General features: G+C 43.8%; 1 protein-coding gene across 1 annotated transcript in view; it reads left to right on the top strand.

Annotated features, from left to right (window-relative positions):
• Nucleotides 1-433: 433 nt before the first annotated feature.
• The window catches only part of LOC103523233 (unconventional myosin-XVIIIa-like), a gene marked incomplete at its 3' end in the record, with an annotated part of 10,130 nt that continues 7,454 nt past the window's right edge, over nucleotides 434-3,109 (top strand). The window contains exon 1 of the mRNA XM_008488296.2: nucleotides 434-576. Within this exon, the coding sequence (XP_008486518.2) occupies nucleotides 472-576 (105 nt within the window). The remainder of the gene's footprint in view (nucleotides 577-3,109) is intronic.

Here is a 3,109-nt window from a genome sequence, read left to right as displayed (position 1 = left end):
TTTTTCGGAGTTTTGACTTCAGATTTGGATTTTTCACAACTTTTTACGTAGGAATCGACCTTTTATTCATAATTTTTAACCAACTGCAACTGCTCCATTGTGGTCTTCACCATAAAGATTGCAAAATATTCTAAACATAATCATTAATGTCCACGCTTTCTAACAACCTACTAATGCTTTCTCCCCCTAACCCTCCCCTCTCACAGTACCGACATAGACTTGGGTGATAATAGCTCTGATAATGAAGAGGAATATCATGTGTCAGCCCAAAGCAATCACGAAAAACGCCGACCCGGTCTGTACACGGTTTTTAGTGTACTTGTGACTGTTTTTAGTGTACTTGTGACGGGACTCTAGGGTTTAATACTTGGGACTGAAATGTCGGGACAACTTTTTCCAAGCGGACAGTCTAAATAAAGCCCTACTTATACTTATTACTTCCTCACTCGTAGGTTCGATGCGGAGTATCAAATGCTGCAGGATGAACTCAGACAGGAACGAAATCAGAAGGAGAAAGCATTGAGAGATAAGGAGCTCGCCCTGGGAGACAAATACACCATGGAACAAAATTTAAGTGTAAGTGAACTTTTTCTAGCTTGGAGCGAGGTTCAAATGTAAAGTGCAAGTGAATTTCTAGCTTGAAACAAGATTTAAGGTCAAGTGAATTTCATCGAACAAACTTTGGGCGTGCCAGCCTAGTTAGCTTAGTTGGTAGTGCGTCTGCCTTGTAAGCGCTAGGCCGCGGGTTCGATTCCCGCCCGGGGCGGATTTTATCCTGATGGGATAATGTTCGTTCTCGGAACGGCTGGCTTTCTCCTATCCTGTCTTCCTTCTCTCCTCGATTTCGGGACGATAAGACCATAGCAGTTAAAGTTCCCTCTGTCAAACCTCTTAAAAAAAAAAAAAAAAAAAAAAAAAAAAAAAAAAAAAAAAAAAAACAAAAAAACGACTACCCTGATAGCAGACCGCCTTTCGCGCTCGATCACCTGCGTGCGTGGGGTACAGAAGGATCTAAGGTCGCTCAGCACGAGGTTGCAGTACAGCAGAGGGGCCTCATCAACACGGCGAAAAACGCAAAAAAAAAAAAAAAAAAAGGGCGTAAGTTCTGCTGAACTTCGCGGACTTTTTATCGTGGGTCTAAGCTTCGGGAGTGTTGTAGAAATAGGATGTGGAGAGAATAAGCCGGGTAGACTTTAAAAAAACCAACGCGCTTTTGTGTCTTTGCCTGTTTGTTTTGATTTTGTTTTCAGCAAAAAGGCTAGAGATAGATAAAGACATTTGGTACGATGAGGGTGGTATTATAAGGGTTCTGTAATGGTATGGTCGGGGCACCAATCGGGCTGGAGCCGTCCCCTTTGGCCCTGAAAAAGGTCAGATAGGTCGGGTCCGTGAGGACTTGTTTCATGTCGCGGAAGCGTAAATTCGAAGCTAGATCGTAAGGGGCTGTGTATGATAGCCGCCAGAGCTCGTAGGGCGGGATAAGGGGCGAGTATACAGGGCAATAGTCGGTCCCTCTCTCTTCGTGTGGGTGGCGTCTAACTGATGGAGGAGGGGTAAGCGGTGGGTTCAAACTTTTCAAGCACACCTAGTGGCTTGTGAGCTCACATGGAGAAACAAAAAACGAGTGGGGGCTGTGAGCCGCGCTGAGGATGGTACGTGGCTCGATGATGGCCGAAATTGAAAGAGAGTACGCCCTTGGGGAGTCCCGAAGGTCAAAGAGCAAAAGCGAGCGATTAAGGAACGCTACTCGAAAGGAGTGAACGAGCGTTAAGTAAAGGTGGAAATCGAACCGAACCGATCCGTAAACGTGAGGACCTTGTCTCCTGAAGCAGGTCGAATGACCAGTAAAATAAAGAAAAGTAAAAAAAGAGGTCGAATAGCCGTCCTGGAAGAGTCGGTGTCAACGGCGAACGAGGAAGATGGGTGTAGAAGGGAGGGGGAGGAGGGGAAGAGAGCTCTTCCCTCCAACGTGAACCTTTTATAAGGTTCTTTTCCAGCTCGAAGGAGGCAGTTTTCCAAGCGCTTTTTAGTTATACTGCGCGCGGGGCGGGGGAGTTTTGAGGCTGTTCTCGATTGAAATTTTCGCAGCTTGTAAGTTAAAAGATAAAGCAAGGTTTACATTAAGCATATTCAAGTTCTCGAAACACCTGCAAAGGTCATAAAGATGACCGCAAGTGATAGAACAACTCGAGACATTATAAGAACGAAAACGCGTGACAGTATATATAATAAGAATAAATAATCAAAGCATATCAATAAACAAAAGAAAAAAAAAAAAAAGAAGCACGAAAAGAGTAATCACGTCACTAATACTGCAGTAGTGGATGCCTTCACAGACATACGCACTAGCAAGTTTCAAGTAGCTAAAAAATCACTGAAACTTTGTAGACGGGTTCATTCCGCTTGATTCAGATAGAGAAATCAGGAGTAGAGGTGGAACGTTAAGGGAGAGCAAGAATACCGTGAGTGAGTGAGGGGATACAATGCGCAGGCCCGGCTTAGTCGATTTTGAACGCAATGTCGAATATGCTTAGATGAAATGCCTATATTCATAGAGGAGCGCCGCCTTAGCTTGGGCGAGGGGACTGAATGGACAGTCGATCGAGTAGGTCGAAGACAGGAGCGACAGTGCGCTCGAACCCGAGGTCCCGTTACAAGAAGAAGAAGTCTAACCGGTGAAGAAGAAGCCGCAATGGCCTCCTTACACTGAGAGATCAAAGAAGCGCCGATGCTGAGCCTGTCGAAGACCAGAAACTCAAGGTGTCGAGGTGAAATACTGATACACCTTTAGCCTTTTCCTCTTCTCTCAACTACTCTTAATAAGACAGAGACTTCTTCTCCCTTCTCTAGTATATCAAATGACATAACAAACGTGTTTCGAATCATATCATGGATGGACTCTGGTTACACTAAAAAGTTAAAGAAAATCAGAATTCTAAGGTAAACAATGAATGAATGTAAAATTTGCTACGAGTAAAGCTAGTTGTCTAGTAGAAGTCCATAAAATAAAGGGCACAAATTCACAGTTTACAATAGCTATAAGCACAAAAAAGCGACCACAAAACACTTTATAACTGTAATACTGTATCTTTAATTTAGTGTGGGTTTC

Source organism: Diaphorina citri, unplaced genomic scaffold, assembly GCF_000475195.1.
Source record: "Diaphorina citri unplaced genomic scaffold, Diaci psyllid genome assembly version 1.1 scaffold17701, whole genome shotgun sequence".
In the NCBI taxonomy this organism is placed as follows: domain Eukaryota; kingdom Metazoa; phylum Arthropoda; class Insecta; order Hemiptera; family Psyllidae; genus Diaphorina; species Diaphorina citri.
Note: the sequence above shows the minus strand (reverse complement) of the source record. Positions and strands in the feature narration are given on the sequence as shown.